The 12,963-nt window shown below is 32.5% G+C and overlaps 1 protein-coding gene across 1 annotated transcript; it reads left to right on the plus strand.

Moving 5' to 3' along the window:
• Nucleotides 1–1,130: 1,130 nt before the first annotated feature.
• LOC110669690 (bifunctional bis(5'-adenosyl)-triphosphatase/adenylylsulfatase FHIT) lies at nt 1,131–11,704 on the plus strand. The gene is made up of 5 exons (XM_058137431.1): nt 1,131–1,293; nt 1,448–1,559; nt 8,464–8,609; nt 11,151–11,249; nt 11,338–11,704. The coding sequence occupies exons 1-5, from the start codon at nt 1,168–1,170 to the stop codon at nt 11,452–11,454; spliced, it is 600 nt and encodes a 199-aa protein (XP_057993414.1). The 5' UTR covers nt 1,131–1,167; the 3' UTR covers nt 11,455–11,704.
• The last annotated feature ends 1,259 nt before the right edge of the window (nt 11,705–12,963 follow it).

Here is a 12,963-nt window from a genome sequence, read left to right on the forward strand (position 1 = left end):
TATTATGGCTTTTAGTTTGTGGAATTTGCTTTGTATTTAGTAGGAAGCTGAAGAACATTCTCTACATTCTTCTTTTTTTATTTATTTATTATTTATTTTTTAGTTGAATTTGTATATAGTTTTCAAATAGACAAAAAATCTTCACTCTTGAAGTCAAATAAGTACTTATCATTTTAGTTGATCTTTTTAAGCTTTAGAGTCAAATAAATCCTTGTTAATTTAATTTATCCTTTTAAATCATGACTATTACTTTTAGAGACAAATAAGTTACTGTCAATTTAATTAATCCATTTAAGCCTCTTATAAATAGAAAATTCACTTTTACAAGTTCTCACTTGACGCTGTATATACTTCATTAGACTTGAATCCAATATTGTCTAGTGTCACTGGGTTATGTAGCACTTGAAACTCATTTTCTGTATTCAACACGAGACATCTTTGAAAATCTTGAATTCGAAGACTTGACATCTTTGAAAATCTTGAATCGATACTTGACATGCCGAAAAGTACTAAGTTCAATAGTGAGCATACTAAATAATAATAACAATGTACAATATTCATATTTTCAATCAATTATCTTCTATTGATGAAATTAAGTCACAAAAAGAGAGAGAGAGTTTAACTCTTAGGTTACATAATAAAAATGGATGTTAATTAAATATCCGTTCACATAATAGATATGAAGCCTTTTTGACCTAAATTTTTAATATTTTAACTCTAAGAATAATTGTTAAAGTTTAAATGGATCAATTAAATTGATAAATGCTTATTTAACTCTAAATGAATCAATTAAATTGAAAACAGTTAATTTGACTTTAAGAATAATTATAAAAAATTTAAAAAGTATTTTTACCTTTTAAATATGAAAAATAATATTTTGTTATTAAAAAACCTGATAAGATAATTTCTTTTTGCAAAAATAGGATTAATTTTAACTTAATTAAAAGTTCTGTGTTAATTGGACTAAATATTAAAAAATAAACTTCTTTGCACGTAGATAAAAAAATTTAAAGGAAAAATCTAGCTTTTTATTTTTTTATTTTTTCTTCATGGTCTATAAATTTGTTAGCCATCACGTGATAGGAACGCGCTAACCAAGTTTCGACCGCAGCCCGACCGAGTCCGTTGAGCAGCAAAATCGCCCAACCATAGAGCGTGAGTTATAAAATGGGAAAGGTGCTACAGCTGCTGCCCTCTCTCGCTCTCCCTCTCACCCACGCACACGCTAGATATTGCCTTTCTCGTTGCTCCGCCAGAGGGTTCCGACCCATCTCCTCCACCGCCGCCACCAAGGTAATTAACGCTAACCATTTTCCTTCTCCTCCTCCTTCGCCTCCTCATCCTTCTTCTTTGTCCTTTAATCTCTCTGTATGTACTTTCTGCATTTCGTCATTTCAGCAAACACTTACGATCGTTCACATCACATATATTTATGTTCGAAACGCAGATGTCGACAGAGCACTATATGTTCGGGCCCTACAAAATTGAGCCGAAGGAAGTATTTTACTCTTCTGAGCTCTCCTATGCCATGGTCAACCTCCGTCCTGTTGTTCCTGGTACTCCCTCCTTTTACTTTATTGGATTCATGAATGCCTTGTATGGGTGCTTTTCCTTCCACTCTTCGCTATGTTTCTCAGTGTTTCAATCTTTTATGCCCTTTTTAGCTCTTTTATCTTGCCAATTTTCGAATTAGTTCATTACATTCTGGGTGGCTATCAGATCCTTAAAATCAGTTATTGCTTTTGGTTTTGCCCCCATTGAGTATTTTTGTGATAACTAAGTTTATATTGAGAACATTGTAGGAAGTGATTGGTCTCTGCAACTTATTCTTGGCAATTTTTACACTTATATAAAATATCTTGAAGATCAATCTCATCATTTGTTTAGGATTCTGAATTGGGGATTCTAGATTCATTTACTCTTAGGGTGGAGGGGTTTATGAGAGGGAGAGGTTACCCTTCTTTGTGTAACCCAAGACACCATGGGCCTCCTTTTGTAAAGCATTTCATCAAGTGGCTCATTTAGTTGGAATAATAAAATGCATCTCTTGAACATTAGCTATAGGCAATACAAACCCAGTATCTTTGAAATCTCGAACAATGAATCCAAACTCCTTTATTCCTTCTATTTACTATTCAGTTGCATTCTTGAAAGAGAATTCATTGCATCGATTCTCAGTCTCCTGATGTAAATCTAGTAGGTTTTGTTGTTGAAGCTTTTGATATGGCAATTCTAGGTTGTTTGGTTCTTGTTGTAGCTTATTGTTGTGATGCATAGGCTCTTCTAGTTCCTGCCTCCTTTGTTCCACCTTTAGTAGTTGCTGATGAGGCTCATCTGGTTGCATCACATCCGTTGCATCTGTACAGAAATTCATGCATGTAATTCTTGATTTTGCTCTTTGTTTTTGAGAGGTTGTATTATATTTTTATTTTCATAATTGTGAACCTATAAATTGGAAGATTACTGCCAAACTCTTGTGTAGTTGCTTTTATTGCTGGGCTTTGAATGCTCGACTCTTCATAATATCCAACAGTTGGCATGTTTGCCCTTTTAGAAGTATATATCCTATGGTGCATCTTTTCTAAATAATAGGGTGGCATATACTTCTCTTGTAACTTAGCTTTCATCTCCTGCCACATAACAATTGGTGGATGGCTTGGTCTTTTCATATCATTCTCAACACCATACCACCATATTTTTGCTAATCCAATGAATTTCACGTTTGCAAACGTCACTCTACGATCTTCCCCATGCTATGCTTATCAAAGTATGATTCAGTAGAATTGAGCCAAGCCAATAACAAAATAGAGTAGGATCCAACAAAACTTCAAAAGTAGCAACCTTTATTTTGTCTCTCATGTCAAAATTGTCTACTGTACCTTTTAATTGAAATTGCCTTCTATCATGTCTAGGTCCATCTTTAGGACTTGACTAGCCCTATTTTATGCTTTTTGAGAAAGAATTTGAGTAGTTGCCACTCTTAATAGTTCCTTTTCAAAGTTCATAAATGACATTTGCTTAAGCATTTTATCTAGCTTAGCTTCCTTTGAATTCAGTCTTGCCTTTTGTTTCTTCATATTATTGATGAAAAGAGTTGAATTCTTGTTGAAAAGAGGTTTTGGTTTTGGCAGTCGAAATGAAGAGGGAAAAAGTATCCTGGATTTTGCTATGGCATACGACCTAATACTAGCAAATACTACTTTATAAAAAGAGAGTCACATTTAGTGACTTTTAAAAGTGGACAATATAAAAGCCAAATTGACTTCCTCTTAACCAAGAAGACAAATAGAGCTCTATGTAAGGATTGCAAGGTCATTCCACGAGAGGCTTTAACAAGTCAACATCGATTAGTAATCTTGGATGTCAAGTTTAGGAACAATTCAAGTAAGGTTAGAAGAAATAGTGTAGCTCGAACAAAGTGGTGGGAGTTCAAAAGAGTAAAGCAAGTGAAGTTCAAAAATGAGATTCTTGAGTTCGAATCATGAAAACTGGATGTGGAGGCCAATGATATGTGGTTACAGATGGCATCAAAGATTAGAGAAGTAGCTAGAAAAGTAATTGAAGAGCCTAGAGGACATGGACCACTCTCAAAATGGAGATGGTGGTGGAATGAGAAAGTACAAAAGGCAGTGAAGAGAAAGGGAATGGTATAAAAAATTACCCAAGTGTGATAATAATGAAACATATGAACATTAGAAGATAGCAAAGAAAGAGGCAAAAAAGGCAGTTAGTCAAACAAGAGCGCAGGCCTTTGAAAAGTTATATGAGAAACTTGGAACTAGAGAAGGGGAGAAAAATATTTATAGATTAGCAAGGAGGAGAGAAAAGAAATGTCAAGATCTCAAATAAGTTAGGTGCATTAAGGATAAAGAAGGAAAAGTAATGATGAAAGATGAGGACATTAAAGAAAAATGGAGAAATTATTTTGATGCTCTTTAACAATAGTTAAAGTAGTAATAGCGTGAATATAAACTATGGAGCAATAGAAAAGAATGTGAATTATACTAGAAGGATTAGATCTTTAAAAGTAAATGAAGCACTTAAGAGAATGAAAGTGGGTAAAGCCTGTGCACCCTGTGCACGCGATGGAATACCAATTGAAGTGTGGAAGTGTTTGGGAGATATGAGAGTGACATGGTTAACTAAATTGTTGAATAAGATTCTAAATTCAAAGAAAATGCCTGATGAATGGAGGATAAGTATTTTAGTACCTATTTTTAAAAATAAGGGAGACATACAGAGTTGCTCAAACTATAGGGAAATTAAATTCATGAGCCATACTATGAAGTTGTGGGAGAGAGTTGTGGAACATCAACTACGTCATTACACTTCTATCTCTCCCAATCAATTTGGCTTCATGCCTGGTCGTTCAACTATGGAAGCGATCTTTCTCATTAGAAGTTTGATGGAGAAATATAGAGATATGAAAAAAGATCTACACATGATTTTTATCGATTTGGAGAAGGCTTATGATAGTGTTCCAAGATATGTTTTATAGAGAGTGTTAGAACAAAAGAGGGTATCTATTAGGTACATACAAGTGTTAAAAGATATGTACGAAGGAGTAACTATTATTGTGCGCATAGTGCGAGGAGACACGAGATTTTCCTATCTCAATTGGATTACACCAAGGTTTAGCTGTAAGCCCTTACCTTTTTACATTAGTTTTAGATGAATTGACGAAACACATACAAGAGAGTATCCCTTGGTGCATGATGTTTGCAGATGATATAGTTCTAATAGATGAGAAGCGAGAAGGAGTTAATAGAAAGCTAGAGATTTGGAGAAGTACTCTAGAGTCAAAGGGTTTTAAGTTAAGTAGAACGAAAACATAATATATGCATTGCAAATTCAGTGAAGGCCGAACTGGTGATAGGGAAGGAGTTAGTTTGGATGGAGTGGTACTTCCCCAAAGTAATTACTTTAAATATCTCGGCTCAATCCTTCAAGTAGACGGGGGATGTGAGGAGGATGTTAGTCATAGGATTAAATTCGAATGGTTTAAGTGGAGAAGTATCACGGGAGTTTTATGTGATCGCAATATTCCCAATAAGTTGAAAGGAAAATTTTACTGTACAGCTATACGACTGGCCATGTTATATGGTAGTGAGTGTTGGGCACCGAAGGAGTCGTATGTGTCTAAGATAAGAGTTGCGGAGATTAGAATGTTATGGTAGATGAGTGGTTATACTAGACTAGATAAAATTTGTAATGAGAGTATTAGAGAAAAGGTAGGAGTGGTGCCAATTGAGAATAAGTTGAGAGAAGGGAGATTGAGGTGGTTTAGTCATGTGAAGCGTAGACGTACGGAGGCTCCAATTAGACAAGTAGAGCACATTAGATTAGAGGATAGTAAGAAAAGAAGGGGTAGACCTAAACTAATTTGGAAGAGAGTAGTATAACATGACCTATAAGCATTACACATTTATGAGGATTTAACCCAAAATCGTTTAGAATGAAGAAAAAGAATCCATATAGCCGACCCCAAATTCTTGGGATAAAAGCTTAGTTGAGTTGAGTTGAGTTGAGTTGAGTATTCATCACCATGGTTGTAAAGACAAAGCATAAACTTCAAGGATCTTGAAGCTTTGATACCAAACTGATGTAGGACATCCTACAGGTCGAAGAATTAATGTTGAAATTGGAGGCTTTGTAAAGGCTAAAAAGATTGGGAATTTAGGTGAAGAATTAAGGGTTTGTGAAAGGATGGAACTGAAAAGAGAAATTAAACAGGAAGAGAATATTCATGGACTGTGAATAGTAATATATAAGGTTTTGAAGTGTATAGGTTTGGGAAGTGAAATTAGTACAAGAGTTAGGGTTTTCAGGGTTGTTTGCAAGATTGAATTAGGCAAATCGAACAATAGAATAGTTTAAGCTTCACATCTAAACTTCCTTCGGCATCATCCAAAGTTCACAAGTGTCACACCTAGGATTGAATTCCGTCACACAACTCAAAGTATAATTTGCTAGAATTAGTATCAATCAAAACTTTCCAACAAAATTACAAACATGATAATCCCAAGAAGTAATCATCAACCAACAAGGACTCCGAATAAGGACATCTATAGTAATCTAGGTCTTTCTAACAAATATGAAATTACAAAATTTTTCCTATATTTAAATAAAGAACCAATAACTAATATATTTGAATAGACACATAGTAAAACTCTAAAAAAATAGAAAGTACTCTATAATTTCTCCAATAAACTCTATATTATAGCTGAACTATTATCCTAAGTTTCTTGCATATTTGACTATGAATTTTCTTGAATTTGTTGGCTGCATCATTCTGATTATATGATTCATTTCTTTTTTTCCTTTGCAGGTCATATCCTTTGGCAGTCAAAAGTTATAATGATGTATTGGAGTTTATACTCACATGCATTAGTTTTGCATTCATGAGTAAAATTATGTTAGGGGTAATCTTGTTTGGCACTTCAATTAATAAGACATAGTTGCACTTGATTGATGCAATGTGTTGTCAATTGAATTATGCAGTAAATGCCCTTGTTGGAGGCATGCAAAATTATGCTTCTGTTGCACAAGTTCAAAGTGCTTGATTAATAGGAAAACTATAGAGAGGGTGCGTGTAAAATGTAATAACATTACATCATTATAGGTTGCTTGGGGTTCAAAAACATTACCAAACTCCTGCTGACAGATGAAGTGAACCTGTTCAAATTATCACTTGGGATTGTAAAAAAAGAGTGATCAATTCCCACTTTCCGTAGACTGGCTTAATTTTTCAGGTTCATCATCTAGTTTCCTTAAGGTATGAATTATACTCAGGGCTATGGAGATTTTGAGCTCTGGATTATTGGATTTGATTTTATCATAGTTTTCAAATCAAGCTTTGAAATTCTTGTTTTATGAATCGAGAATCAAATAAAAGCTGTAAGATGTACAAATTCTCAAAATCAATTGAAATCAATATACATCTATGTTAAACAAACAAAATACATAAAAACATGATATATTTTGACTAATATAGAGTGAGCTTATGGTACTTGGATATGTGCTTGCTAATAAATCAAGAAATGTGGGCTAGAGTCCCACCATGATCAGTTTTTCTAAATTGTAAATGCATAAATAACTTAAATAAAAATTGATTTCATATCACGTAGCCTTATGCGGAAAAAGTTGTAAAGCTCTGCTCTTTGTTTTTCTACTTATGATCTCTATGCTTTGTGATGCAGAACAAGCTTGGATACCAAACTGATGTTGAACAAATAGGTCAAAGGAAATAAATCCCTAGGAAAAGAGAAACAATTTCTCTAGACCAATGAGAAACTAATTCTTAGCTAAACTTTATTTATTCTCAATAATAATCTTGAAAATCAAGCTAATTAAAATAGAAAAGCTAGGCCTATTTATATAGTTACAAACCTAATCACATTAGGATTTTAGGAATCCAATTCAATTCTAATTAGGAATACTTTGATGAGATAAACTTTGAAATAAAATACTAAACCTAATAATAATAAAATTCATAAATAATAAAATTTTAAATTTCCTAATTCTCTGATAACTATAAATCTTAATTTTAATCCAATACTGCATCACTTTGTCAACGTAAGTGTGTGTTAGCTTTCATGACATGTGGTGGCTGTCCATGTTTATGATACTGCCTAAACATAAAAGGTCAAAAAAGGGATAACGATGTCATCATTTTTAAAACTCAATTGTTTGTTATTGGTCGGGGAAATATTGGAATAGTGTGGGAATACTGATTTAAGGGTAGAGAATGTACAACATGAAGAGCTGTTTGGATTTGGTCCCTTGTTAGGTATTTGGATTTTTTTTTTTCAAAGAAAAATAATAGTTTTTCAATATATTTGAGGAGGGTTTAAGGAGTAGGATTGAATGTAATTTTGAGTTTTAGGCCTATAGGTTCCTACAATCCCAAGAAGGAAAGAATGAGTGAATCAATCAATTCAAATTGATATGCCTGATCATGTAATCACTTAATTTGGCCTCAATTCAGGTATTTTGTGATTCAGCTTTTAGGTTCAAATTGCTATGGTGGAGAAGATTTGAATTGAGAATCTTATGATTCTAACTACGTATTTTATCATTCTCATGCAAATGAACTCAGCCACTGGAACAGAGGGTAGACAGAATAATACCGTTTGTTTATCTAACATCTAAAGCTAGTGGCAATGCTTAAGCACATGATTTGGTGTGCAAACAGTTCTTTTATATAAATAGATCAATTACATTGCAAAGAAGACTAGAGGCGCATACTGACTTGCATATGCATTCAACACTTATACAAGGTTAATGGCAAAACATCATAATCATTGATCTTGTGTAGTGAAATGATCACTTAAGAATATTCACTTTTATGTGGTTTGATCTTTTCTTTTTTTTTTTTAGTATCGAAAATGGTTTTGATGTAATTTGTCAGGATTAAGTGTTCAGTTTGTTGGCATTCAATTTGGTTGGCTTGACTTTATGTACATGTGCTGGTCTGCCCAAGGCGAGAAGTGAAGCGTTTTATTGATCTCACTGTTGATGAGACTAGTGATTTATGGCTTATGGCACAGAAAATTGGCAGTCGGCTTGAGAGCCACCACCATGCAACATCTCTTACTTTTACAATTCAAGTAAGATAGTCCCCCTTTTTTTTTCCAAATTTCTACATTCATTACATTGATTATTAAATCATGATTGTTCTGCCATTACTGTTACTGCTAGTCGCATTCTACTCGAGCAGGTTTCACAGGTAGGTACTTATCTTATGTTTGTTTGTTAGTGATAGCATGCAAGTAAAATATGTTCATTCTTTCCCATCTTTTACTTACTTTTTCTCCCTGAGACATGGATATTTAAGACTTTTTAGTTTTACATATTTTTAGCCCATTGATTTGGTATGCATCCAGTGTTGAACATGAAGTTCTGTTTTCCCCTCCTTTTAACTTGTACATATTTTTTCTTTTTTAATGAATAAAACGACAAAATGTTTTACTGTATTCTTCCTTTTAGTGCACAATTATAAGGACAAGAGAAGAAATTATAGAACATGACTTCTACCTCCTGGCTTTTGTGTCCTGCTTGTCACCTGGCTTGGCCATGCGACAACCAAGATGCTGCTGCCTGGATCTCAAAATTTCTAGATCTTCATTGCCTCCTTTCTCCATTGATAAAATTCCAAATCATTCAAGCTTATTGCTGCTTGAGTTCGAATCTGAGATCAAAATGCAAAGGTTTGTTGGAATGACAATTCAGACTTTATACCAAATACAAAAGTGATCCAAATGAAGGAAACATCCGAAGATATTATCCCATCAATACTTCTCGTCTTATCAATTTAACTGGTCAATTATGCCAAAATCTCAAATGTCTCTAGCAAAAAAGAACGATTGGCAAGAAATTAGAAGAACATTATCAAAAAAGAATGAAAGAAAATTTAGCTGTTATCATTCTCAATAAAATTTCTTATCCTAAAAAAATTAGCTGTTTTCATTTTTAAGTAGTATGTTAGTTTTTCATGGATTTCTGTTGTTTGTTGGGGGGCCTTGGGCTCTTTATTTTCACTGTAGAATTTTAATGTTTGTTTTAGAAGGGAGAAAGAGTCGCTAGAGAAATTTGCAAGCATCACTTAGGTCAAGAAATCTTGCATAATTAGTTAGAGTTGAAGAAGGAATAAATAATTTTCTATCATAAAATGTCTTTAATTTGTTTTCTAGGAAGAAAAAAGGAGTTCTAGAAATGGAAAGGTGGTTTGCTATTTACTTGTGTTACATCTAAGGGACATGATGTGTGTGGATAGTATCATACATAAGAGAAGGAAAATGTGAAGTTCATAAGATTTAAGACTTTGTATCAGCCATTGGATGCAAAATGAAAACGTTATGTTCCTCCCTCTCCCACACTCTCCTCCTGCCCAACCCAAATTTTACATATAAAACTTCGTATGTCATGGCTTGGTGATCATATTTTATTTGACTTGATTTTGGGTTAGTGGATTGCTAGTCTTTTCCATTTTTACCTTATCCATTAACCATTTCTTCCATGCCCTCATTTGCATCAGTCATATATTCTCATTCCAATGTTTGGATGTTTGAAACAAAAAATCCTGGTGCTTAAAGATTCACTATGTGACTCAATGAGCCCCTTCTTTTAGGACTTGGTAATTCTTGTTAATGAACCTGCCTCATTTCATTCTTTAGTTTTTCTGGTAGAGACCAGCAGGCATTTCTGTTTCATTCAAGCAATTCCTTCAGTTGGATAAAGTCCTTTCCTTTCCATACTAGGCTTAATGCCTTTTCCTAGGGATTGCTTCAAGAGAAAGAAGAAAACATCTTTCAAGATCAATTCTTCCCATCACTTTAACCCCGCTGTAAAATTTGAAAAGTGGCAGACAGCATGTATAAGAGCTGAAATGGGAGTCAGAGTTCATCTTTGAAAGGACTGAAATTGATGATGGCAAAGGCTGCCTAGAAAGGATTAGCATGCCCTGGAAAGCATTCAAATGCTTTACTAGGACGCAGAAGGTAGTCAGTTGCAGAAGGTTGGGGGGCCTAAAACTCTAGTTGCAGCACACAAGTGAACATTCGTTTTCAGAACAACTACATAACAAACAGATGATCTGGTATTCAAAGAAGTTATTCTAGATTTCCTTACTTCTTGCTACTTTTTCTAGACTGTTGGAATGGAACAACTATTTTGCATTTTTCTTTGTTAGAAGGTTTTATCTGAATTAGAATGTGTGAATTAATGTTTAATTAATTATCCTATGTTCTTTTTTTATTGGAGTTCACTTTTAGGATGAATGTTTTTCTAATTGTTTATTTTTAGTAATTTGTGTCTAACCCCGTAACCTGTAGTTTTTATCTAGTTGTTTACTCCCTTTAAGTGGAAGATATAGCTGTTAATATGGTTTCACTTTTCCCATACTGGGAAGCAATATCTATTGAGATGAGTGAAGTTATAGTAGTTGCTTGCTACTCATTAATTGTGATTGAGACTACCGTGTCAAAACTGGACGTTCTGTTTGAAACTTAGGATACACCCCCTTTTTTTTTTTTTTCGCCGTGAGTTAAATAACTTCTCAACTATCGTTGCTTAGAATTGCAACTACTGATTAATAATGCACAGGCTTTCTATTCATCAAACTAACAGCTTGAGCTATATTGATGTATCAGGATGGTCCCCAGGCAGGACAGACAGTGCCCCATGTTCATATCCACATCCTCCCAAGGAAAGGCGGAGACTTTGAGAGTAATGATGAGATCTATGATGCAGTAAGTCTTGGAACATTTCTTTCATTGCTTGTAACTTGATTTCTATGCATCAAAACTGAATTGAATAATTTTTTATCCTCTTATTTAGATCGATGAGAAGGAGAAGGAATTAAAGAAAAAGCTAGATTTAGACAAGGAAAGGAAAGACAGAAGTATAGAGGAGATGGCTCAAGAGGCAGATGAATATAGATCACTTTTCTTGTAGATTTATCAAGAGAATATAAAGTTCTATTAATTTCATGAAAAAAATGCCTTGCAAGATGTATTAGAAATAGGTTAAACTATCAGAAATAACTAATCGGTTTGTTAAAATTTGTGAGACTCGTTTATATGCTCGCTTGGTAGCTCATTTGAAGGCTTGCGAACAGGTTTATTGAACAAATTTGTGATCAGACTTGTTTGAAGGCTTGTTGAACAGGTTCATTTGATGGTTTCATGAGTTGGCTTATTAATTAGGCTTATGAGCACGTTTATAAGTTCATTTATATTAATATTGCATTTTCTAATGTTGTGTATATAATAATTTTCTTTATAATTATTTTATAAAATAATATATTAATACCTATTATTTGAAATTATTATATGATTAAGTTATATAAAATATAGTTATTTATATTAATTTTATATGATAAATAAAATTAAAATATTAGATAATTTTTTTATAATTTTTTAATATAAATTTGAATAAAAGTATTTAACCATAAAGTGACATGACATTTATCTTTAATTTTAATTGGTTGATTATAATATAAAATATAATTAAAAGGGTTGTATTATTTATTATAAATAATAAAACTTATAATCATATGTGAACAAATTATATTAGGCATATAAAATAATAGATAATAATAAAATTAAATTTAATTAAAAAATTAATTATAATCATTTTATTCATATTAAGATGGTAAAAAAATAAAAATCAAAACTCATTTTGAAGGTGATGAGATTTGAATATTGAATCTTTAAGCTTAACACTAAAATGTTTAAGGTTCAAGTTTAATATTAAATTATTTAATTATTACTATTACTTTCCCTGTAAACTTTGATTATTTAAAAAGTACAAGGTAACACGAAACTGTATAACTATTGTTTTTACTCTCTCTGTCTCTCTCGCTCCTCGTCCTCTTTCTTTTTAAATTTTGAATATGAGGTAAAAATTTTAGTTTAACACTTTCTTTGGATCCTCAATTGTGCAAGGAAACGAATGATAAAATTAAATAGAAAAAATAAGAGAAAATAAAAATCTATTTTTTTTCTGTTTATGTTGTTTGGCTAAATTATCTTAAAAAAAAGAAATGATTATTATCTTTTTTTCCTTATATCTAAGAGTATTTAAATAATTTTAATATAAATAATATCTTTATTCTCATATTTCCTCAGTTTCACTCCAATTTAAAAGAAAATATTTTAAATTAATTAATAGGATTTGAAAAATAGAATTTCCTTTTTATTCTTCTTCTTTCCTACCGTTAATGTTCAAATAAGAGAAATTCGATAAAAAAAAGCATATTTCTTTTTTTTTTTTTCATTCCCTTCAATTTAAATAATGGGTAAAATATCCCATCATTATTTTTGTTATTTATTTCTTTGGACCTTGAACATTTTTTAAGTTAATATTTGAGTTGATCATTACTGTTTCTCACTATCTATTTTTTTTGCCTTTTTTCTCAGAGCCTCGAACATTTTAAAAGTTAATATTTGATTTGACCACTAC

This window comes from Hevea brasiliensis, chromosome 16 (assembly GCF_030052815.1).
Source record: "Hevea brasiliensis isolate MT/VB/25A 57/8 chromosome 16, ASM3005281v1, whole genome shotgun sequence".
NCBI classification, from domain to species: Eukaryota; Viridiplantae; Streptophyta; class Magnoliopsida; order Malpighiales; family Euphorbiaceae; genus Hevea; species Hevea brasiliensis.